Here is a 24,424-nt window from a genome sequence, read left to right as displayed (position 1 = left end):
AGAGTTCAAGGATAGGAAAAGAAAACCTCTCTTCTTCTCTCATGCTAGCCGCCTCCCCCTTTCCCCAAGCCATGGGAAAATTTCCTTCAATTTGTTCAAGAGTTTTTGACATCGCTCAATCGAGTAAAGGCTATAATTGTGTTCTCGGAGTCTGGATTACTTCCTATCAACGAGAACAGGGAAATTATTATTCAATTTTTGAGATTGGTAGAGCTTGCGTGTGTGCAAAATGTGTGCCTCCTAGCGTGGATTGGACAGTCCATTTTTTAGGATCACCCATGCACAGAGGCACCTGAGCGCACCTCCGAGCATGGGTAGGACCAGGATCGTAGTCAGAATTTCAAAATATGGGAGCTAGAAAATAAAAAAAAATTAATCTAAAAATCAATACAACATTTTCCACATGGCATAAAGATTAAGTGCAATCCATGATTTTCACAATATAATCATCAGATCCGGATAAATATTTTCAAAAAGTTCAAACATTAATCATGTGAAAGAGTACGCATAATAAAAAAAAAATACAACTTACGCGAAAAGAGAGTAACTTAAATAAACACTACTTTAGATCGCAACCTTCGATTTTCCAAAAGATCAAATCTATCAATTATGTAATCTATATCAATGTCATAACCAATTTCTCTCTCAATATACAAAACCATTGCATTGTTTAAATATTCCTACTCTATTTTGTTGCGAAGTGGTGTCTTGAGAAGTTTCATCCCTTAAAATGCTCGCTCAGTTGTAGCAGTGGAAACTCGAAGAGTCAAGATCAAACAAATCAGTCTATCAATAATGAAATAAATCCTCGACTTATTTTTTTCAACTAGTAGTCGGCATAATTTAGGAAGAGAATCGACATCTTTAAACCTCAGATCCTGAAATACATCAAGCTTGTAATGATCCAAGTGAGTTTTCAAATGTTTCATGTCATCTTTGGAAAAATCATTGGGATAAAATTTATCAATCAAAGAATAAATAGAACTTTCAGAGATTGATTTGAAGCCATCACTAGGATTCAAGGCTTCACAGAGAGTGAGAAGCTCTATTGATTGCTCAGTAAATCGTGTATTCAACTCCATCAGCTATTTGTCAATCACAACATTGAATACATGAAAATGATAATATTCTTCCACTGTAAAATGATTTTTCTGTTGACAAGAACGTTTAATACATTCAACATAACAATCTGTCAAATCAAGCACTACAATGTCATGACTATCACAAAAATTATTCACACTCCTTAGAAAATCTTTCCATTCATCATCTCACATTTTTTCCTATTGTTTTTTTTACTTTCTCTCTTTTTTTCTTTTTCATTTTATTGTTATAATGGATGAACTTAAGGAAATAAGTGAACTACACTATTGCTATATAAAAAAATTGATAATCTTTACTGGGATTGAGCCCAACCCAGACCACACTATGGCTACGCCCCTGGGTAGGACATAAAGTTTTTTCTTTTTTTTAATGGTTACATCCAAAGGCATACGTGTATGGGTCCGAGCGTGGTCTTAAGAGCTTAATGCATGAAGTGTCATCGGGAATGTAGGGAGTAGCTTATGTGTATTGCTAGCTATATTGAAACGTCTCCCGTTTTAAAAGTGCGGAATATTTTTTTTTTTAAAAAAGCTCGCAATTATAAAATGACATTTAAAATAATCGTATTTATTTGCCAATAAAAGTAGTGCAGTTTAAAAATAACTAACGTCATCTAAAATCAACGTAAACGTGTGAAAATCGTAAAATCATCAACATATAAAAATGCGTAACTCCTCTCAAAACACATGAATCAATATGCGGAAAAATAATGGTCCTCGGGTCGTATCACCGCACATGCCACCTGCCTACTCAGTCTTCGGCACCTCTGGTTCCCTGATCAAAATGCTCACCTGCATCACACACGCCTAGTGAGTCTAAAGACTCAACACACCTGTACCAGTAATAGCAAGTACATATACGTAGCACACAACAGTGAAAAATAGCATAATAAACATACATTTCATGAGCTTAAAAACATGAACATGAACGTGTCGTGTAAAATCGTAACGTGTCAAAACATGTCTCATCATGTTATCATATCGTATGCGTAACCGTGACCTGTCAAAACATGGTAATAGCATGTATCATCGTATCAGCATATACGTGTTAAAATCTTAATTTGAATTCCGTTAATTAGCTGTGACTTTCGTATCATCATGTCATCATGTCAGTCGATGGATCCATCTAAATGGAACCGCGGTACCCGGCGGCGAAGATCATCAGCGACGGCATTACCAGCCCACTGAGTCCGGGCCTTACATGTCATCGTGTCATCGTGTTAGTCACAACTAAATCACTTCCTTCAAAACGTGTCATTATATTCATCACTTAATAAAAACATACATATACATAATTTTTCCTTTAAACCAAGCATGCACCGTATTTATCATACTTGCGCAAAAACCGTAAACATGATGCATAATCATTTAAAATATTTTAATTTGTGCTCAGGGCGCTGACTTGACCAAAATCTCACCCTGGTGCAAAATGACCATTTTGCCCCTAGAAACCCAAAAATTATCGTTTCACACCTGGACCTCTAAAATTGACCCGAAGCTTACCAAACTTCTTAAAATGTCCCAAAACATTTTTAAAAACATTTCTAGACGTAAACTCGAGCTCAATTCATGACTTATCCGAATTGTATTAAAACTTGGATCGGGGTCCCAATTTTAACCCGAATCGAACCGAAACCTAACCAAAAATTTCCCAACCTTTTATCACACCTTAAAAACACTTAAAAGACCCTAACACATAATCACCAGATCCCCTAAATCCCACGGCTGAAAATTCCAGTATTTACCCAAAAGTCTCAGCCCTACCTTTATGATTGTGCAAACCCATAACTCACACATGGCTCCCACCCTTGTAATACTTCGGTCCACCTCCTCCCAACCCATGTCCAGCCTTAAAACTAGCAATCCTAGATCTCTCATGACCCATAAAACAAACCCAAAAGCTGCTAGAATTCTCCAGCGCACTAGCCTCCAACCATGATGCAACAAGGCTCGGACATCTCCTTCCTAACTCGACTCCGGATTGGACCAGCCTTAGACTAAACCATCCTAGGACACCTCTGGACTCAAGGAACTCACGCCTACACTCCCATGCACTACACCCTTTCCTCCCGATCGCTAAACCACAAGGTGAGCCAACCCGCGGCTTTTCCTCCCTCCTCATCGATCGGCTTCCAAGGTGGTTCCAGCAGCGTTCACACCCTCCTTAGCCATGACTCAGACCTTCCATGATCTGGTCTAGGCCTTGGGTAGATCATAGCACCGCCGGTCCCTCCCTTCCTTGTGATCTCTTTCCCACCGAGCCATCTTAGAGACAACACCTCTCGATCTCCACTCCACGAAATCTAACCTCTCTCACTACCTTCTTAACTCCCTCAAACCATTATGTGCAGTCCCTTAATGACCAGAGATTGGCAGCCCCTTGCACAAGATCAGAAATCGTGAGTAACAATAGAAATAAGAAGCAATAAACTGATGCAAACCGAAAATCCTTCATATCCTAGGCTAGATCGAAAATTCCCATACATATGCATACACACGGCAGTATAAAACATGGATGATGCAGAAATAATGATACAATGCGTGCCTTATGAATTTTGGAGAGCAAGAACGAAGCGAAAGAACCCGGGAGAAGTTTTTCTTTTGCAAACCAAGAGAGGATCGAACCCTTCAGCTGCTGAGTTCTGAAACCGAAGAAAATGAATTATGAATGAGGGTGTCGGCTGTTGGAGAGGGTGATAATGGGTGTAGGGTCAAATAGGAATTATTTAAAATAGTTAACAATTAGGTTAATGGGTCCTTATTTTAAATTAAAAGTAATTAAAAGAATTTAAGCCCAATAAACTTAAAAATATACCCATTAAATCCAAACACGCTCCCGAAAAATATTTCGTGTTAGAAAGTTTTTGCAAATATTAGCCGAACTTTCAAAAAGTTCTCCGATTCGCTAAAATTTGCGTACCGTTACAAAATTAAAACCCTGCGGGTAAAAATACCCAATAAATCCCAATTCTTGAAAAATACATTTAAAACATCTTATATTAATTAATAAAAATTAATCATGTAATAAAAATAATTTTCCTGAAAATTCTTCGGTCTCCGATCCTCGTTCGAGCGTGAAATGCATTTAGAAATCCTAATGCATGAACTGATAAAATACATGAAATAAATCCCTATCATGCAATAATTATGCCTAAAATGCATGAAAATAATTAAACACAAATTAATAAAATAAACATGCATTTTATGCTTTAAAAGAATTTAATAAAATACCAAAGAAATTTAATAATTTGCATGTACGTGGTTCACGTGGACTTTCAGATTTTCGGGACGTTACATATATATATACTATATGATGGTCTAAATTTTATATTCACGAAAGTTGTTTTTTAAGCATGAAATCATGATGTTTAATGAAAAGATATGTGACGTTCTTACTTTTCTTGTAGATAGATAATTTTTGTACAAGCATAAAAGTAAATGTAATGATCCGATTTAATTATATGTTATTTGGCGATAATTAAGACTAATTATTTTAAGTTGAAGAATTTAAAATAATGAATTCAAATAATTAAAGTTGTGTTTAAAATATGTATTAGAAATATTAAAATACGTATTTAAATTTTATAGCACACGAGAGTTGAAATAAAATAGATCGGATCAAATTTCAAACTCCGAAAAGATAAACACACACATATGTATATTATATATATATATATAATAAAATAAAAAAAACAATCATCATCACCGATTTTCACCTCTCTCCACCGTAACTTCTGTCCAAAAATCTTCAAACCAACGCCGCCACTTTGACCGCAGATTGTGACCGCACCGGTCGCAGAAAAATTCAAATAAATATACGGTTGGAAAGCTCTTGACGAGAGCTATCCATTGATACCACTCTTGCTATTTAAAATCGTGATTTCCGAAAACCCGAAGAAAACGCCGTCGGTTTCACCGCTGAAATCGTCGTCTTCCTCCGCTCAAAAGTAAAAATTGGTTGAGGGGTTTTGTTCCTTATGTCGTAAGCTTTCTTTTGATACCACTTTTGCAAATTTTCGAGAACGACCCGTCGGCTCTGATTTTCTGCGCGATTCCGATCATCTTCTCCGGCGAGTTCGCCGCCTGTTGCCGGTCAGCTTCGGTTTAGGCTCGAGTTTAGCCACTGTTATTGGACGTACAAGCTATATCGGTGCGAATTGTTGTCTATGTGAATTTAATTTAATTCCGACTCAAATATTGTATCATTACTAATTAATTATTGGGTTATTATTGTAGGTTCCGAAATTGTCCGTGTTGGAGGTATAATTTAGTGAACCTAGAATTCATCGCAGTCACTTGAATATTAGTTAAAGAATATTTTGCGACGAATCAAAATAGAAATAATTGATTTTATGGGAATTTTAAGAATTTAAAATGCCTAAATATTTGAATTTAAATGGTTGTGGAATTTTTATATGATAATCAGACCATTTAAACTAATATTCAGGTGATTTGTCTGAGTTGGCATTTCCAGGACTTTCTTGAGGATTTAAGATACTGGTAAATTAGTGTTGAGGTACGTAGAGATCAGTTATTTTCACGATGTCTGACAGAGACATCTGATGATCATGTGTATGATTTATGTGATATTTGTTGATTTATGTGATTTTATATGCTGACTCGCATATTATCAGTTGATAATTGATGTGTAAAATAAAATAAAATATTTCTTTTGTTCACACACATTTTATTTTAGTTAGACACATCAATACCACTGAACATATCATATTGAGCCTATCTGTTATTGAGATCCAGTTATATTTCGGTTGAGATATGGTGTTTTGGAGATGTTTGGCTACCTTGATTCGGTCCGGCTTAGGTAGTTGCTGGCTTCGAGGCTGGGCCATATCCCAGGCACGGTCCGTTGAGTCGTGGACCGGCTCGAGCACATATGTATGATTGTTGATATCGATCATTTGATTCCTGATATCCTGATATCTTGCACCTATACATGCATTGCATTCATGCATGGCATCATTTCATTTCTATGTCATATATCGTGGTTTCTTGATGTCTCGTACTGGGGTTTCTGACCCCCCGAGAGGGGGCTGTCGTGTCTTTTGGGTGTGGACATGACAGGTAGTACAGGTGGTTCGACCTCAGACGCTCGAGAGGAAGCCTCAGGAAGTACCAGAGCTCCTTGAGAGTAGGTTCAGTTGTATTTAGGTACTGCGCGGTGTTGCTGTCTCCCAGATACTATATGTATATATTTGGAGGATTGTATTATGGTATTATCGAGCCTTGTCGGCTCTATGATATTTTGGTTTGTATATGTCATGATTGTGTGTCTGGCTGACACATGTTTATGTTGTGTTTATTGAGGGCATATGTTGTTTATTTTGAGTATTTGATTTTCTGGTATGTCCTATTTATGAGAAGGTCATGCAGAAATTTTTATAGGCCCAAACGCAAATTTTTAACTCATTTTCCGCTGTTTACTAATTAATCATGATTTCATTTTAATAAATTGTGATTAGGATAACGGGCCCTCACAGTTGGTATCAGAGCGTAGACTGGGATACGCTCGTACTAGAGTTAGTACACTCGAGTTTAGGCACAAGAAATTTGTGCGCATGTGTTTGATTATTTGAAATTACTTGCTCTTGTCTGGCGTGAATTACATGTTAGTATCTTAGGGATATGACATGTAGACTGTACATTGGAGTTTTATTTCGGTGCTTTGGATTATATTGAGGTTATTGAATATTTTGGGAATTTAACTTTAAATTCTGTAGAATGGCAACTAGAGGAAATAAAGGGAAAGGAAAAGAAGTGGCTCAGGAGTCTGGGGCACAGAATATCGGAGGAAATGACAGAGTTCCGCGAGGTAGGCGCGGTCGTCCTTGTGACGCACCTTACTTTTTCTACTTAATATTTGCGGCAAAATCAAAAATTTTCTTAAATGTAAACATCCATACGGTCGTCAACTCATCGTTCATAAAAATATCTTTGGAATCATCCATCACCAATAAAAATTTTGTTAAAAGAAAAGCTTGTTCAAAACATCTAGCATCAAAACATAAAATCAGAGTAAATTTAAACTTGCATAAAAATATTAAAAATGACGTGGGCGGTCCTCGGGTTTAGCCTCCCGCTCAGTCCAAGCCTGCTCCTTGGTCGCCACCTCATGTCTCCTCATAAACATCCTCACCTGCATCGATCAAGTCTAGTGAGTCTAAGGACTCAACATGTATAAACTGGAAGTAGCGAATACTACGTAATAAAACCACATGCAACTTCAAAATAGAACATACATACTGAAAACTTGAACGTGCGTATTAAAACTTGAACATACATACATACATACTTAGACGTGCCATAACTTAAACTTTGTATAAACATGCTGCATACTTGAACATACTTGAACATACATAACTTCATCATTTTGCGTAGAGAATGTTTCCAAGCAAGTGACCCATAACATAATTCTCCTGATCAGACTAAACCACAGTACTGGGCTGACAGGGACGTATCCAATGCCACATACATGAGATCCCCGTTCATAATTTAACGGGCTGATTGGTCCCCGTTCATAATTTAACGCTTTTCAATCTCGATCTAAACCCGTTCATAATTTAACGGGCGGATTGGTCTCCGTTCATAATTTAACGTTTTCCAATCCTACACATAATTTAGTCACAAGACATTTAGCATACCTCAAAAACTTGAAAATATTTTCTTTGCACGTCAACATACTTACTTAGCGTTGAGAGATTCGTTGGACTTCGATTAGGGCTGTTGCTGCACATACTAACGTGAATTCAAAGCTTAACTTGTATAACTTAGACGTAAGTATTATGCTTACTTACGAGCTCATTCAATTTCTTAGGACGTTCTAAAATTCCCATGATTCTACCTTATAAAGCATCGTACTAAACCATGACATCACCCTCAAAGCATACTATAAATTTTTCCCAAAATGTGAAGGACACGGACCCCGTGCCTACATCCGTGTATGGGTCCGTGTAGGTTCGGGTAAGAAGGACTTTGAAAAGAAGGGTGGACACGGACCCCGTGTCAGGGTCCGTGTAGGGGTCCTGGTAGCCTCGCAAATTTTGACACCGAAAAGAAACAAAGGCACGGACCCCGTGCCCTGGTCCGTGTGGGGGTCTGTGTCGGCATGCAAATATGACACTGACGAGGAAACAAAGGCATGGACTCCGTGCCAGGGTCCGTCCATGGGTCCGTTTACCTGCGGGACAAGCCAACATACGAAATTCTGAACAGGTTTTGCTTAACAGTCTAGACTCGATCGAACGGACCATGAATCGACACCACGAGACCCGTCCTAGGACGTCACGACATTGTACCAAACCCAAGTAAGCCATTATAATTGTTCCCAAGTGTGACAATCAACACCTAACGACACAACTCGAAGTTCGACACCCTTTTCTTCCTCAACTCTTGATTCAACTTGGTGCCTAACGACACGAAAAGAGACACAAAAAATCATCCCAACATCAAACTAAAAAAACCTAGACGCGACAACGATCACCCGTTGATTCCCAACGCAGCCTGCACCAAATAAACTTCAAGAACGCATCAACATCGTAATTTTCTGAAAACGCAGTTTGCGCAGTCCCACGAAAAACACCATAACTCACTCAATTTTTATCCAAATAACTCGAATTTTATATCAAATCAAAGGTATCAAAAAGTTCTACAATTTTTGCGTTGAAAATTGTTCCAGAAAAGCGACCGAAAAATCGCAGTATTTTGAATTGACAGCAAAAATGTAAAATTTGTGATCCAAAATCGTTTCAAAATTTATCTAAACATGATTACTCAAACTTCTACATGTCACACATATATTTTACACATAAATAACAACACAACGCATATTACGGCAAGATCGATGCAGAAATAACAGAATATACGTGTCTTTTGATAATTAGAAATAGCGTGACGACGATACCGAAGCGGGAAGGAAGCGAGGCTTGATCCGGGACGATGGTGGCTCGATTTTCTTTGAAGAAAACACAACAAAACCTTGCTGGAATTTGAGAGAAAAGGGGCGGCTGCTGTATTGATATGAACCCTAGGTTTCTTCTCAAAAATGTATGAATGAATAGATGTGTATGTGTGTGTATTGTGGGATATATGTGTGTGTGTCGTGTATATTAATATAATAAAGGGGGAATATTGTTTAATTAGGAGTTAATAAGGCTAATTAAAAGTTGCTAATCACAATGCAAATAAAATGCTAATAGAAAAATCTTAGTCAAAGACTAACTTCACTAAAATCCCTTAATTAAAAAAAATGATATGCATCAATGCTAGACTTTAAAAGTTTTAAGATTCTAAAATCACGAAAATCAATAAACTAGACTTTTAAAATACTAAACTGAATAAATTATTTAAAAATGCCACATCTTCAACTTAAAATAAATAACACATTTTAAATTTCCAAAATCGTCACCGGTCTCTTCCTCGATCCCGCATCGAATAATCGTCTGAAACATGAAACTCGAAAAATATTTTAACGTGCATCACATAAACATGAATAATTTAAAATAATGTATTTAAATAAATCATGCACTACTAGGACTCGCTTTAAAATTAATTAAATGATTTAATAATTAAATAAATGCATGGATTATACGTGTACAGAATTTGGGCACTACAGTTCCTCCCCCACTTATAAAAATTTTGTCACCGAAATTAAATCTTACCGAACAACTCCGGGTAGCGAATCCTCATGTCCACTTCGGACTCCCAAGTGGCTTTCTCCACGGATTGGTTTAGCCACCGGACTTTGACCAACTTGGTCACTTTGTTCCGGAGTCTGCGCTCCTGCCTGTCTAGGATTTGAATCGGCTTCTCCTCATAAGACAGGTGTAGAGTAAGCTGTAGCGGCTCATAGCTCAGAATATGCGAAAGATTAGCTAGATACTTCCTTAGCATCGAGACGTGGAACACGTTGTGTACCCCGGCCAGATTCGGCGGAATGGCTACACGATAAGCTAGTGTCCCAACTCTGTCAAGAATCTCAAACGGTCCAATAAATCTCGGACTCAGCTTGCCTCTCTTCCCAAATCTCATAACACCCTTCATAGGTGCTATCTTTACAAACACGTGATCACCTACGGCACACTCGAGATCTCTCCTCCTTTTGTCAGCATAACTCTTCTGACGGCTCTGGGCGGTCTTCTTCCTGTCACGAATCTTGACCACCACATCTGCAGTCTGCTGAACTATCTCTGGACCAAGTTCTGCTCTCTCATCTACTTCATCCCTATGAATCGGTGATCTGCACTTCTTTCCATACAATGCCTCATAGGGAGCCATACCAATGGATGCTTGAAAACTGTTGTTGTATGTAAACTCCACTAGAGGTAGTTTCGATTCCCGCGTCCCTTGGAAATCGATCATACATGCTCGCAATAGATCCTCCAAGATCTGAATCACTCGCTCCGACTGGCCATCTGTCTGCGGGTGAAAAGCTGTACTGAATTGCAGCTTCGTCCCCATAGCTGCATGTAGGCTCTTCCAGAGTGAAGATGTAAACCTCGGGTCCCTGTCGGACACAATAGTAACTGGGATCCCATGCAATCGAACGATCTCCCTTATATAAAGCGCCACATACTGCGATATGGAGAAAGTCGTCTTCACTGGCAAGAAGTGCGCTGACTTAGCGAGTCGATCTACTATGACTCAAATAGCATTAAAACCTCTAATTGACTTTGGCAACCCAACGACGAAGTCCATAGTGATATTCTCCCATTTTCACTCGGGGATAGGGAGTGGCTTAAGCATTCCTGCTGGCCTCTGATGCTCTGCCTTCACCTGCTGGCAAGTGAGGCATTCAGACACAAATCTGCGGATATCTCTCTTCATCCCTGGCCACCAATACAAGATCTGCAGGTCTTTGTACATCTTGGTACCTCTTGGGTGGATTGAATACGGAGATGCATGTGCCTCTGTTAAGATATCTTCTCTGATCGAATCTACATTAGGCACCCACATTCTTCCCTTGTATCTCACAATACCGTCTGACACTGAGTAGAGCATACTGCCCTTGGCTTCATCTTTCAGTCTCCACTTCTGTAACTGTTCATCTGAAGACTGTCCTTGACGGATACGGTCTAGCAAATCAGACTTGACTGTCAGATTAGATAGTCTGGGAGCTCTGCCCTTACGATAAATCTATAGACCGAATTTCTGAATCTCGGACTGAAGAGGTCTCTGCACTGACAACTGTGCTATGACTGCGAATTTTCTGCTCAGGGCGTCTGCCACAACGTTAGCCTTTCCCGGATGATAGCTAATTTCGCAGTCGTCGTCTTTTACCAGCTCTAACCACCGTCTCTGTCTCATATTCAGTTCTTTCTGCGTGAAGAAATACTTGAGACTTTTGTGATCAGTGAAAATCTGACATTTCTCGCCGTACAGGTAGTGTCTCCAAATCTTCAACGTAAACACAACGGCGGCTAACTCCAGGTCATGCGTCGGATAGTTCCTCTCATGCACTTTCAACTGCCTGGAAGCATAGGCTATAACCCGACCCTGCTGCATCAACACTGCGCCTAACCCGAACTAGATGCATCGGTGTATAGCACAAAATCCCCTTGCCCTGTCGGCATGGCTAACACAGGTGCTGAAATAAGAGCTTGCTTCAAAGTGTCAAAGCTCTTCTGGCATTCGTCACTCCACGTGAATTTAGCATTCTTCTTGGTCAGTGAAGTGAGTGGCACTACTATCGACGAAAATCCCTGGATGAAGTTACGGTAGTAACCGGCTAAACCCAAAAAGCTGCGGATTTCTGATGTATTCTTCGGCTCAACCCAATCTTTAACGGCTGCCACCTTGGCTGGATCTACCTCAATTCCACTGCTAGATATTATATGCCCCAAAAACGCTACTTTCTCCAACCAAAATTCACACTTACTGAACTTCGCAAATAGCTTGCGACTCTGCAAAGTCTGCAAAACTGTCTTCAAGTCCTGACTGTGCTCCTCATGACTTTTCGAGTAAATGAGAATGTCGTCGATAAATACTATGACGAACTGATCAAGGTAAGGCTGAAATACTCGGTTCATGAGGTCCATGAAAATTGCTGGAGCATTAGGCAATCCAAATGGCATCACCAAGAACTCGTAATGCCCATATCTAGTTCTGAAGGCCGTTTTGTGAACATCTGCATCTTTCACCTTCAGCTGGTGATACCCTGATCGAAGATCTATCTTAGATAACACTGTAGCTCCCTGCAAATGGTCGAACAAGTCTTCGATTCTAGGAAGTGGGTATTTGTTCTTGATCGTTACCTTGTTCAATTCTCGATAATCGATGCACAGCCTCATACTCCCATCCTTCTTCTTTACAAAAAGCACTGGTGCGCCCCAAGGCAAGCAACTAGGGCAGATAAATTCCTTGTCGAGAAGCTCCTGAATCTGCTGCTTGAGTTCTAACATCTCAGCTAGAGCTAATCGGTACGGTGCCTTAGAGATTGGCACTGTGCCTGGCATGAGCTCAATTGCAAACTCCACCTCTCTCTCTGGTGGATGACCTGTGACGTCATCAGGAAAGACGTCTGGGAAGTCTCTGACTACTAGCACCTCTGATAAAGACGGAGTGGGTATGTCAAGTGCAGAAATAATGCTGGCCAAGAAGGCCTGACACCCATTGGAAATGAGTCTCCGTGCCTGCATGCAAGAGATCATGCATGGAAAACTCCTCCATCTAGCAGGTTCAAACAGAAATTGCTCCATGCTCAATGGTCTAACCAAAACTGATCTCTTCTGAAAGTCGATCAAGACTCTGTTCTTTGTCAACCAGTCCATTCCCAAAATAATGTTGAATTCCGGCATCGACAAGACTATCAAGTCGGCATATACTAGGTGGCTGTGCAATTCCAGATCAATGTCTCTGACCACACTAGTAGCTGACAGCTCTTCCCCTGATGGGACTGTTACTGAATAATTCACATCGAGTCCTATGGACTTGATGTCCAAGTGACTAGCGAATGTCTCTGATATGAATGAGTGGGTGGCTCTTGAATCTATCAAGGCCTGAGTGGCTATTCTCTTAATGAAAATATTTCCTGATAGACGTTAGCACACGCAAAACTTACATTCCCAAAAATTCTAACATTAACCTCAAACATAGCAGAAAATTACTATCCCAAATCACTCAAAATATTACTAGCACCTTAACAATCCCAAATAAAATCCACATGCAAGGCAAAATAATACTGAACTTGGGTAGAAAAGTTTACCGGTCAGCAAAGTCGTGTCTGGATTCGCCTCCTGTGCATGCATGGCGAATACTCTGCCCTGAGTCGGCTGCTTCCACTGTGGGCACTCCTTTAGCATGTGGTCACTGGCTCCACACTTGAAGCACTTGCCTGATCCATATAAGCATTGCCCTGGATGCTGGCGATTGCACTTAGGACATACTGGGAAAATAACGGGCTTCTGAGGTGCCCCTTGCTGCTGAATTGGACCCTTGCCCTTCGGCGGTCCCTGATAAGGTTTCTTCCCTGGTGGCCCTTGGTACGACCTCTTGTGTTGGGGTCGCTGATGCTGATGCTGCGGCTGTTGGTGCGGTGGTTCCTGGTAGGGCCTCTTGCCCAACCTGTCAGCATCAATATCCTGCTGGTCTTGTTCTGCCGCCAAAGCCCTAAATATGGTGACTGCATAAGAAGTGGGGCCAGCTACCCTCACATCACGGCGCAAGATTGGTCGCAATCCATCCAAGAAATGTCTCAGCTTTACCTGAACATCATTCGAAATGAGGGGTACGAAGTAACACCCCCTCTCAAACCTCCTAACAAACTCTGCAACACTGTTGTCTCCTTGTCGCAGCGTCATAAATTCCTTAGTCAGTCTGGATCGTACTTCCTCAGTGAAGTACTTGGCGAAGAAAACTTCCTTGAATCCAGCCCAAGACAAGGTCTGCAAGTTAACTGCCACCGACGCACTCTCCCACCATAGTCTAGCGTCCCCTGACAGAAGGAACGTGGCACACCTGACCCTATCAGCATCGGTCAGTTCCATAAAATCAAAGATTACCTCGATGGACTTAATACATCCTTCCACTATCATCGGGTCAGTGGTACCCGAGAACTCCTTTGGACTCATCCTTCTGAACCTCTCGTAGACAGCCTCAGGCCTGGGCCTCTCCCTTGCACCCACTGCTGCAGCCTGGTTCCCCGCAAATTGTGCAAAGAACTACGTCATACCTGCAAGCATCTGCGCCTGCATATCCGGAGGTGGACGAGGAGGAGGGACCCTCTCCTCATCGCGATGCTCTCTGTTCTCATCCCTAACTTCCCGGTTAATCAGACGTCTGGGAGGCATACTGTTCCAACAATTTACCCAACACGTAAACCCAATATGCATGAATATAATAACAATATCCTATGATGCACGAAATTTAACTTAAAACATGGACATGCTGAAATCATGATTCAATGCTATCTACATACATAATGCAAAATTTTAAAACTCACAGACTTGAGGTGTGACTTCGAGAGCTTCTTGCGACTGGCAGTAGGCATAACCCTTTACAAGAACACTGCTCTGATACCAACTGTGACGCACCGTACTTTTTCTACTTAATATTTGCGGAAAAATAAAAAATTTTCTTAAATGTAAACATCCATACAGTCGTCAACTCATCGTTCATAAAAATATCTTTGGAATCATCCATCACCAATAAAAATTTTGTTAAAAGAAAAGTTTGTTCAAAACATCTCGCATCAAAACATAAAATCAGAGTAAATTTAAACTTGCATAAAAATATTAAAAATGACGTGGACGGTCCTCGGGTTTAGCCTCCCGCTCAGTCCAAGCCTGCTCCTTGGTCGCCACCTCATGTCTCCTCATAAACATCCTCACCTTCATCGATCAATTCTAGTGAGTCTAAGGACTCAACATGTATAAACTGGAAGTAGCGAATACTACGTAATAAAACCACACGCAACTTCAAAATAGAGCATACATACTGAAAACTTGAACGTGCGTATTAAAACTTGAACATACGTACATACATACTTAGACGTGTCATAACTTAAACTTTGCATAAACATGCTGCATACTTGAACATACTTGAACATACATAACTTCATCATTTTGCGTAGAGCATGTTTCAAAGCAAGTGACCCATAACATAATTCGCCTGATCAGACTAAACCACAGTACTGGGCTGACAGGGACGTATCCACTGCCACATACATGAGATCTCCGTTCATCATTTAATGGGCTGATTGGTCCTCGTTCATAATTTAACGCTTTCCAATTCTACACATAATTTGGTCACAAGACATTTAGCATACCTCAAAAACTTGAAAATAATTTCTTTGCACGTCAACATACTTACTTGGCGTTGAGGGATTCGTTGGACTTCGATTAGGGCCGTTGCTGCACATACTAACGTGAATTCAAAGCTTAACTTGTATAACTTAGACGTAAATATTATGCTTACTTACGAGCTCATTCAATTTCTTAGGACGTTCTAAAATTCTCATGATTCGACCTTATAAAGCATTGTACTAAACCATGACATCACCCTCAAAGCATACTATAAATTGTTCCCAAAATGTGAAGGACACGGACCCCGTGCCTACATCTGTGTATGGGTCCGTGTAGGGTCGGGTAAGAAGGACTTTGAAAAGAAGGGTGGACACGGACCCCGTGTCAGGTCCGTGTAGGGGTCCGGGGAGCCTCGCAAATTTTGACACCGAAAAGAAACAAAGGCACGGACCCCGTGCCCTGGTCCGTGTTGACACGCAAAAATGACACTGACGAGGAAACAAAGGCACGGACTCCGTGCCAGGGTCCGTCCATGGGTCCGTGTACCTACGGGACAAGCCAACATACGAAAATTCTGAACAGGTTTTGCTTAACAGTCTAGACTCGATCGAACGGACCATGAATCGACACCACGAGACCCGTCCTAGGACGTCACGACATTGTACCAAACCCAAGTAAGCCATTATAATTGGTCCCAAGTGTGACAATCAACAGCTAAGGACACAACTCGAAGTTCGACACCATTTTCTTCCTCGACTCTTGATTCAACTTGGTGCCTAACGACACGAAAAGAGACACCAAAAATCATCCCAACATCGAACTAAACATACCTAGATGCAACAATGATCACCCGTTGATTCCCAACGAAGCCTGCAACAAATAAACTTCAAGAACGCATCAACATCGTAATTTTCTGAAAACGCAGTTTGAGCAGTCCCACAAAAAACACCATAACTCACTCAATTTTTATCCAAATATCTCGAATTTTATATCAAATCAAAGGTATCAAAAAGTTCTACAATTTTTGCATTGAAAGATTTTCCAGAAAAGCGACCAAAAAATCACAGTATTTGAATTGACAGCAAAAATGTAAAATTTGTGATCCAAAATCGTTTCAAAATTTATCTAAATATGATTGCTCAAACTTCTACATGTCACACATATATTTTACACATAAATAACAACACAACGCATACTACGACAAGATCGATGCAGAAATAACAGAATATACGTGCCTTTTGATAATTAGAAATACCGTGACGACGATACCGAAGTGGGAAGGAAGCGAGGCTTGATCCGGGACGATGGTGGCTCGATTTTCTTTGAAGAAAACACAACAAAACCTTGCTGGAATTTGAGAGAAAAGAGGCGGCTGATGTATTGATATGAACCCTAGGTTTCTTCTCAAAAAAGTATGAATGAATAGATGTGTATGTGTGTGTATTGTGGGATATATGTGTGTGTGTCGTGTATATTAATATAATAAAGGGGGAATATTGTTTAATTAGGAGTTAATAAGGCTAATTAAAAGTTGCTAATCACAATGCAAATAAAATTCTAATAGAAAAATCTTAGTCAAAGACTAACTTTACTAAAATCCCTTAATTAAAAAAAATGATATGCATCAGTGCTAGACTTTAAAAGTTTTAAGATTCTAAAATCAATAAACTAGACTTTTAAAATACTAAACTGAATAAATTATTTAAAAATGCCACATCTTCAACTTAAAATAAATAACACATTTTAAATTTCCAAAATCGTCACCGTTCTCTTCCTCGATCCCGCATCGAATAATCGCCTGAAACATGAAACTCGAAAATATTTTAACGTGCGTCACATAAACATGAATAATTTAAAATAATGTATTTAAATAAATCATGCACTACTAGGACTCGCTTTAAAATTAATTAAATGATTTAATAATTAAATAAATGCATGGGTTATACGTGTACAGAATTTGGGCACTACAGTCCTGCTGCAGAGGTAGCCAATAAAGCTGATGCAGAGGTAGAACAATTGGTGCACAGAGTTGATGAAATGGAATTGGCTGTAGCTCGATTTCATAATATGCATCCTGCGAAATTCTTTGGGAATGAAGGAAGTGATCGAGCAGAAGGATGGCTGAAACACATGGAATTCCTGTTCAACACAGTACATTATGATTCTAATAGAAGGTTAACTATGACAGTTCTCCAACTACGGAATCGTGCACAGCGTTGGTGGGAGGCTACTACCAATGTACTGCAACAAACAGGTAGTCAGATCACTTGGGAGGTGTTTCGTGCTAAATTTCTTCAAGAATATGCTCCACCATCCTATTACTCAGCTAGAGAATCAGAATTTCATCGACTAGTGCAGGGCAATATGTCTGTTGAAGAATATGCTCGACAACTTTCTGCTCTTCTCACTTATGTAACACATGTGGCTGTCAGTGAAAAAGGAAAAATTTCAAAATTCTTGGAAGGACTGGACTTTCAAATACATGCTATGGTTATGGCTGGGTCGCCTACAACTTATGCAGAAGCTGTAGACAAGGCGATTGGAATTGAGGCGGGGTTGAGACGAGGAAAACAACCACATGCTCCACCAATTCCTAGTGGTGGTTCCTATTTTTCAGCAGGTACACCTTCTTTTTCATCTCAACAGTCATACCAACAGCAAAAACAAAAACAATTCAGACCAAAAAGAAAAAAGTTTAAAAAGAAATATCAGTCCAGTTCCTCGAGTTCGAACAGTTCACAAAGTGCGACAAGTGGACAGTACCTCATGATTTTCTATGATCGATGTGGGGGTAGACATCCTACTACGCAGTGTAGCGGAGTACAGAGATCATGTCATAATTGTGGGCAGCCAGGGCATTATGCTAGAGTTTGTCCGAGCCGTGCACAGGGACAGATGCAGCCACAGCAGTTGCCTTATGCCAGAGGTAGTTTTCCAGGTGGGTCATCTCAGCGACCATTTGCTCCTGCACCGTCCTATCAGCAGTCTAGTTACCCACAGGTCAGGGGTAATGTGCCACAATCTTTTCCGGGTCCCCAACAAGCTCGAGTATATGCTTTGACTGAGTATCAATCTAGAGAGGCTCCGTGCGGGGTGATCGCAGGTACTTGCCTTATTTACGATCATATTGCACGAGTTTTATTTGATACTGGGGCATCTCATTCATTCATTGCATTCGATTATGTTGATGAATATGAACTTTGGACTACAACATTTCATGAAACTGTATCTATGTCTACGCCAGCTGGTCGATTTATTCCATCTGGGCAAATTGTCTTAGATTGTGTGTTGCATTTCGATGATAGCATTATGATCACAAACTTGATTGTATTACCGATGCATGATCTTGATTGTATCATTGGTATGGACACACTGTCTAGTTATCGAGCCACTGTAGATTGTTTTCATGGTGTAGTACGATTTAGGCCATACTATTGTAGCAAATGGAATTTTTATGGTCGAGGATCACAGGCTAAGATACCGTTAGTCTCAGCGATAGAAATTTTCAGATTATTATCTTTAGGAAATGAGGGATATATGATTTATGTTGTGGATGCTACAAAGAAAGAACTGAAATTATCTGATATCCCAGTAGCGAAAGAATTCCCCGATGTCTTTCCTGAAGAAATACCAGGCTTTCCACCGCAGAGAGAAATTGATTTTAGCATCGACTTGATGCCGGGTACTACGCCGATCTCTAGAGCGCCGTACAGAATGGCTCCTGCAGAACTGAAAGAATTGAAAGAGCAGTTATAGGATTTACTCGAAAAAGGTTATATACGCCCTAGTATGTCACCCTGGGGAGCACCGATACTATTTGTAAAGAAGAAAGATGGTTTCATGAGAATGTGCATTGATTATAGGCAGCTCAATCGAGTCACTGTTAAAAATAAATACCCTCTGCCTAGAATTGATGATTTGTTTGATCAGCTTCAGGGAAATTCTGTTTATTCGAAGATTGATCTTCGATCAGGATACCATCAACTTCGGGTTAGAGAAGAAGATGTTCCTAAAACGGCGTTTAGAACTAGATATGGGCATTATGAATTTCTAGTAATGCCGTTTGGTTTAACAAATGCACCAGCAGTGTTTATGGATCTGATGAATAGAGTATTAAGAAATTTTATGGATAAATTTGTTATTGTCTTTATTGACGATATACTGGTGTATTCGAAATCAAAGCGGGAACATAAGGAGCATTTACGCTTTGTTCTTCAAACATTTCAAGATTCTCAATTGTATGCTAAGTTGTCAAAGTGTGAATTTTGGATGGATAGCGTGATATTTTTGGGTCATGTGATATCAGCCCAAGGAATATCTGTAGATCCAAGTAAAGTTGAAGCAGTCTTGAATTGGGCTAGACCAACCAATATACCAGATATTCGAAGTTTTATGGGATTGGCTTGCTATTACAGAAGATTCATTGAAGGATTTTCTCAGATTGCTCGACCTATTACCCAACTGACCAAGAAAGATGCAAGATTTATTTGGTCAGATGAATGTGAAAAGAGTTTTCTTACATTGAAAGAGAAGCTGACAACAGCACCAGTGTTGGCATTGCCATCTGGGTCGGGTGGATTTGTGGTTTGTACTGATGCATCATCAAGAGGTTTGAGATGTGTTCTAATGCAGCATGGAAAAGTTATTGCCTATGCTTCAAGGCAATTGAAAACACATGAATCCCGATATCCTGTTCATGATCTCGAACTAGCAGCCATTGTTTTTGCTTTAAAAGTTTGGCGACACTATTTATATGGTGAGGAGTTTATTATCTACTCAGATCTCAATCAGAACTGAATATGAGGCAGAGACGATAGTTAGATTTACTGAAGGATTTTGACTGTGAAATACAGTATCGGCCAGGAAAAATGAATCAGGTTGCAGATGCATTAAGCCGGAAGTATCAGGATGTTATGATAGCATCTATCCATGTTTGGCAGAATTATGATGATTTATGTACTTCTGGTTGGACTTATCAGCCGAAAGACAATCATTTTATTGTTTCTGCTTTACAATTTGAGTCGAAGATTATTTCAAAGATCAAGAAAGCTCAGAAGAATGATCCACATGTTCAGAAATCGAAAGACTTTGTTTTGTCTGGTAACCCAGATAAATACAATATCTCATCAGATGGTTGTTTACGAATGAATAACAGGTTAGTAGTACCAAATGTCACAGGATTGAAAGAAGCATTGCTTCAATAGGCACATTGTAGCCGTCATAGTGTTCATCATGGTACTCATATAATGTACCACATACTGAAGCCATATTTCTGGTGGGATGCAATGAAGAGAGATATTTCAGAATTTGTAGCGAAATGTTTGACATGCCATCAGGTTAAAGCCGAGAGAACGAAACCTGGAGGTATGTTACAGAGTTTAGAAATACCCCAATGGAACTGGGAACATATTGCAATGGACTTCGTGACTCACTTGCCCAGATCGAACAGAGGTTGTGATGCTATCTGGGTGATAGTCGATAGATTTTCCAAATCAGCACACTTTATTCCATACGATCGTACTTATGCTTATAATAAAATGGCACGATTATATGTGGATAACGTTATTCGATTGCATGGAGTTCCAGTATCTATTGTATCTGACCGAGATTCTAGATTTGCTTCCAAGTTTTGGAGTAGTCTTCAGAATGCTTTGGGTACTAAGTTGGCAATGAGTACAGCTTATCATCAACAAACAGATGGTCAGACAGAGAGGACTATACAAACTTTGGAGGATATGTTACGATCAGTGGTCATGGATTTTGGTGGAAACTGGCAAGAATCTTTACCATTGGTTGAATTCTCCTACAATAATAGTTTTCAAACAACTATTGAGATGGCACCATTCGAAGCTTTGTATGGTAGAAGGTGTCGATCGCCCGTATGTTGGAATGAAGTTGGAGAAAAACCATTGGTACAACCTGAGTTTGTTGAAGAAATGAATGAAAAGATTAATTTGATTAGAAAAAAGACGAAAGCATCTCAGGATTGTCAAGCTAGCTACGCAAATAAAAGACGCAGGCCTTTAGAATTTCAGGTTGGTGATCAAGTTTTCTTGAAAGTGTCACCATTTCGTGGCACGATGAGATTTGGGCGAAAAGGGAAGTTAGTTCCACGTTATATTGGACTGTATACTATTGTTGAGAGGATCGGTTTATTGGCTTATAGATTGGACTTGCCGCAGAGTTTGTCTGCTATACATGATGTGTTTCATGTATCTATGCTGTGGAAGTATGAGCCAGATCCATCTCATGTTCTGAGACCCGAGGATGTGGAGTTGGATAGTTCTCTTAGCTATGTTGAATATCCTATACAGATTCTTAATCGAAAGGATAAGCAACTTCGAAATAAGACGATTCCACTGGTTATGGTACAGTGGAGTAGACATGGGACTGAAGAGGCTACATGGGAGTTGGAGGCTAAAATGCGACAAGAATGGCCTCACTTGTTTGAAACTGTCACAAATTATTCCATGTACTCTGACTTTCTTATGTACTATCAGTGGTAGTTGTGTGACTAGGTTGTATATAAGATGTGTTGTGTGTTTCGATTTCGAGGACGAAATCTTTTGTTAGAGGGGGAGAAATGTAATGACCCGATTTAATTATATGTTATTTGGCGATAATTAAGACTAATTATTTTAAATTGAGGAATTTAAAATAATGAAGTCAAATAATTAAAGTTGTGTTTAAATTATGTATTAGAAATATTAAAATACGTATTTAAATTTTATAGCACACGAGAGTTGAAATAAAATAGACCAGGTCAAATTTCAAATTCCGAAAAGATAAACACACACATATGTATATATTATATAAATATATATATATATATATATATATTTAAAAAAAATAAAATAAAAAAAGACAATCATCATCACCGATTTTCACCTCTCTCCACCGTAACTGCTGTCCAAAAATCTTCAAACCACCGCCGCCACTTTGAGCGCCGATTGTGGCCGCACCGGTCGCAGAAAAATTCAAATAAATATACGGTTGGAAAGCTCTTAACGTGAGCTATCCATTGATACCACTCTTGCTATTTAAAATCGTGATTTCCGAAAACCCGAAGAAAACGCCGCCTGTTTTACGGCTGAAATCGCCGTCTTCCGCCGCTCAAAAGTAAAAATTGGTTGAGGGGTTTTGTTCCTTATGTCGTAAGCTTTCTTTTGATACCACTTTTGCAAATTTTCGAGAACGACCCGTCGGCTCTGATTTTCTGCGCGATTCCGATCATCTTCTCCGGCGAGTTCGCCGCCTGTTGCCGGTCAGCTTCGGTTTAGGCTCGAGTTTAGCCACTGTTATTGGACGTACAAGCTATATCGGTGCGAATTGTTGTCTATGTGAATTTAATTTAATTCCGACTCAAATATTGTATCATTACTAATTAATTATTGGGTTATTATTGTAGGTTCCGAAATTGTCCGTGTTGGAGGTATAATTTAGTGAACCTAGAATTCATCGCAGTCACTTGAATATTAGTTAAAGAATATTTTGCGACGAATCAAAATAGAAATAATTGATTTTAGGCATTTTAGTCGCATATGGGAATTTTAGGAATTTAAAATGTCTAAATATTTGAATTTAAATGGTTGTGGAATTTTTATATGATAATAAGACCATTTAAATTAATATTCAAGTGATTTGTCTGAGTTGGCATTTCCAGGACTTTCTTGAGGATTTAAGATACTGGTAAATTAGTGTTGAGGTACGTAGAGATCAGTTATTTTCACGATGTCTGACAGAGACATCTGATGATCCTGTGTACGATTTATGTGATATTTGTTGATTTATGTGATTTTATATGCTGACTCGCATATTATCAGTTGGTAATTGATGTGCAAAATAAAATAAAATATTTTTTTTGTTTACACAAATTTTATTTTAGTTAGACACATCAATACCACTGAACATATCATATTGAGCCTATCTGTTGTTGAGATCCAGTTATATTTCGGTTGAGATCCGTTATATATATGATATGATATGGTGTTCTGGAGATGTTTGGCTACCTTGACTCGGTCCGGCTTAGGTAGTTGCTGGCTTCGAGGCTAGGCCATATCCCAGGCACGGTCCGCTGAGTCGTGGACCAGCTCGAGCATATATGTATGATTGTTGATATCGATCATTTGATTCCTGATATCCTGATATCTTGCACCTATACATGCATTGCATTCATGCATGGCATCATTGCATTTATATGTCATATATCGTGGTTTCTTGATGTCTCGTACTGGGGTTTCTGATTCCCGAGAGGGGGCTGTCGTGTCTTTTGTGTGTGGACATGACAGGTGGTATAGGTGGTTCGACCTCAGGCGCTCGAGAGGAAGCCTCAGGAAGTACCAGAGCTCCTTGAGAGTAGGTTCAGTCGTATTTAGGTACTGCGCGGTGTTGCTGTCTCCCAGATACTATATGTATATATTTGGAGGATTGTATTATGGTATTATCGAGCCTTGTCGGCTCTATGATATTTTGGTTTGTATATGTCATGATTGTGTGTCTGGCTGACATATGTTTATGTTGTTGTGTTTATTGAGGGCATATGTTGTTTATTTTGAGTATTTGATTTTCTGGTATGTCCTATTTATGAGAAGGTCATGCAGAAATTTTTATAGGCCCAAACGCAAATTTTTAACTCATTTTCCGCTGTTTACTGATTAATCATGATTACATGTTAATAAATTGTAATTAGGATAACGGGCCCTCACAGTTTATGAGCGTGAGATTAATGAACATGAAAGTCTATTCACTCAGCAAGCTTTAACCATAGTAATAAGTAATACTTATACATCTACATGCAACAGTGAAAATACTTTTAATAAAAATAGCTTTTTCATGAACATGCATAAACTTAAACCTTTTCTTTTATCATATTCTTTTCCTTTCATCATAAACATATACATATACATTTTCTTTGATGTGAAATCCGTTCATTAATTGTGACCATCCTTTCATCTTTCGGTCGATTGATAAATCTCAGCTGTAACCACGGTACCAGGCGACGGGGCAACAGTAACCACTTTTTTGTTCTGTGTCTTGGTCTATAGTTGGCGGGAACACCAACAACCACTTTTC

At 39.5% G+C, this 24,424-nt stretch overlaps 1 protein-coding gene and 1 long non-coding RNA gene across 2 annotated transcripts; one reads left to right on the top strand and one right to left on the bottom strand.

Annotated features, from left to right (window-relative positions):
- Window positions 1–1,705: 1,705 nt before the first annotated feature.
- Window positions 1,706–3,788, bottom strand: LOC140985178 (uncharacterized). The gene is made up of 2 exons (XR_012176722.1): window positions 3,646–3,788; window positions 1,706–1,892 (listed from the first exon to the last, which is right to left on the bottom strand). It is a non-coding gene; the product is annotated as an uncharacterized lncRNA (long non-coding RNA).
- Window positions 3,789–17,287: 13,499 nt separating this feature from the next.
- On the top strand, window positions 17,288–23,817 carry LOC140983896 (uncharacterized). Its single transcript, XM_073451051.1, has 2 exons — window positions 17,288–18,455; window positions 23,641–23,817. The coding sequence occupies exons 1-2, from the start codon at window positions 17,288–17,290 to the stop codon at window positions 23,703–23,705; spliced, it is 1,233 nt and encodes a 410-aa protein (XP_073307152.1). The 3' UTR covers window positions 23,706–23,817.
- The last annotated feature ends 607 nt before the right edge of the window (window positions 23,818–24,424 follow it).

This window comes from Primulina huaijiensis, chromosome 9 (genome assembly GCF_012295235.1).
Source record: "Primulina huaijiensis isolate GDHJ02 chromosome 9, ASM1229523v2, whole genome shotgun sequence".
NCBI classification, from domain to species: Eukaryota; Viridiplantae; Streptophyta; class Magnoliopsida; order Lamiales; family Gesneriaceae; genus Primulina; species Primulina huaijiensis.
The sequence above is the reverse complement of the archived record's forward strand: the minus strand, read 5'-3'. Positions and strand labels throughout refer to the sequence as shown.